Source organism: Belonocnema kinseyi, chromosome 9 (assembly GCF_010883055.1).
Source record: "Belonocnema kinseyi isolate 2016_QV_RU_SX_M_011 chromosome 9, B_treatae_v1, whole genome shotgun sequence".
Classification (NCBI taxonomy): Eukaryota; Metazoa; Arthropoda; class Insecta; order Hymenoptera; family Cynipidae; genus Belonocnema; species Belonocnema kinseyi.
In genome coordinates, this window is record NC_046665.1 from 111,617,925 (window position 1) to 111,619,571 (window position 1,647).

Genomic DNA, 1,647 nt, shown 5'->3' on the forward strand with positions numbered 1-1,647 from the left:
TTCATTTTTATCAAGCTGATTTTGAGCTTGTTCTTGAAGCTCTTCTTTGGTTATCTCTTCATAGCCCACTCTGTCGTCATTATTTTCAGTGATATTAGCTCTTCGAGAAGATGCGATGCTGTTTCACTGAAAGCATATGACGAATTATCAATTGAAGCATGTAACACGTGGGATTGGGATTGAAGCCTCCTCTTGCTCGGAATCGTGCAAAGAGCATCTCTATGGAATCTGTCGTGCACAGCCTTGTGCACAATTGAAAACTTGGCAGTTTCCAAGACACATTATCGTACAGTTCCAAAAGACCGCGAATTGTCATTTCTAAACCATTAAAGCAATGCAAGGTTTTCATGCAATCATTTTTACCCAGGACTTTTAAAGTTGGAGCCCACGACAGAAAATCTTCTAAAACCGCTCTGGATTCTACATTTTCAGTAGACAAGGCACTCTTTAACGGATTTATATCTCGAGTTTTATTGCTGTCGGCGGCATCAGTTAAACGATTAATTACTAAAATGCATTCTGCTGATTCTAAAAGCGTCTCAGAATCGACCAGTCCTTTTTCATGTGCTTCAATCATTGCCTTGGACAATTTAACACCAACGAGATGAAGTGATCTCTCAACATTCATTTTTTAAAATGAATTTGGATAAAAATGAACCTCTGTAATGTGGTTCAAATTATTCGACAACTTGCCTCTTTGATCTGCATCCCAGGTAGCTTTCATATCAGAAAGATACAAGACGTTTCCATTCATGAATATCTTTCCATATTTCAGGAGAGCATTCACGAGATTTTTTGCTTCGTGGCAAAAGTCATGAATGGAAATGATCTTTTTACCATTGTGCTCAAAGCTAGGCTTTTGTGCTGTTACTTTCAGGAGATTGTAGCATTTAATATTAGGAGTGAGTTGGTCGCAAACCGTCATCCTGATATCGAGGCCGATTTCTTCACCCTTGTCGAGCAGCATTTTAAGTAGGATCACAATGTTTTTTCCATTGACAGAATGTCGTGCAAAGAAAAATCCAACTACTTGTCGCCACCTGTAGGAAGTGTGTATACCATTGAGTGTGAACACAAAAACATGATTAGCACGATTTTGCGTTCTTCCCAATGGACCAAGATCTTCAAAGCCTTCTATTAAATCGTGTTTTGAACTATACTCCTCGAATTCTTTGCACGACATTTCATCCCATTTTACATTGTACAACTTGGCTTCAGATGGCAAAGTTTTTAGATCCTTTTCGAGATCTTGGAATGACAATTCTATGAAGCCTGGAGCAACGTCGTTCTTAGTGACCCATTTTTCAACGGTTCTGGTATGAGGCAATTGTAATCCTGTTTGTCGCATTCTATCATGGCAGGAGGCCGAATAATAATGCCATTACATCGCTAAAAGCTTCTGAGCATCAGTGTAAGGTTGTGCACAATCATCAGGTCTCATTTGCAACCCAATCATAGTTTTACACACTTCGTTTGTGACATTATTTGATGCTAAAAATGTTTCCAGATCAATGCTATTGTTAGTCTTTGGAATTTCTTCTAGTCACTAAAGACATAAAAAACGGCGTGTTGAAAGGCGGATTCGAAATATGGTCAGGAGTAGACTGTGAATCACATGGTAAACAAGGAGTAGGTCTCATTTTGAAT

At 38.8% G+C, this 1,647-nt stretch overlaps 1 protein-coding gene across 1 annotated transcript; it reads right to left on the reverse strand.

Annotated features, from left to right (window-relative positions):
• Positions 1-94: 94 nt before the first annotated feature.
• Positions 95-628, reverse strand: LOC117180691. The gene has a single exon (XM_033373181.1). The coding sequence runs from the start codon at positions 626-628 to the stop codon at positions 95-97; it is 534 nt and encodes a 177-aa protein (XP_033229072.1).
• Positions 629-1,647: the final 1,019 nt, after the last annotated feature.

Bases quoted from the DNA above. Each gene is read 5' to 3' on its own strand.
- LOC117180691 (XM_033373181.1), bottom strand. From the start codon at position 628: ATGAATGTTGAGAGATCACTTCATCTCGTTGGTGTTAAATTGTCCAAG.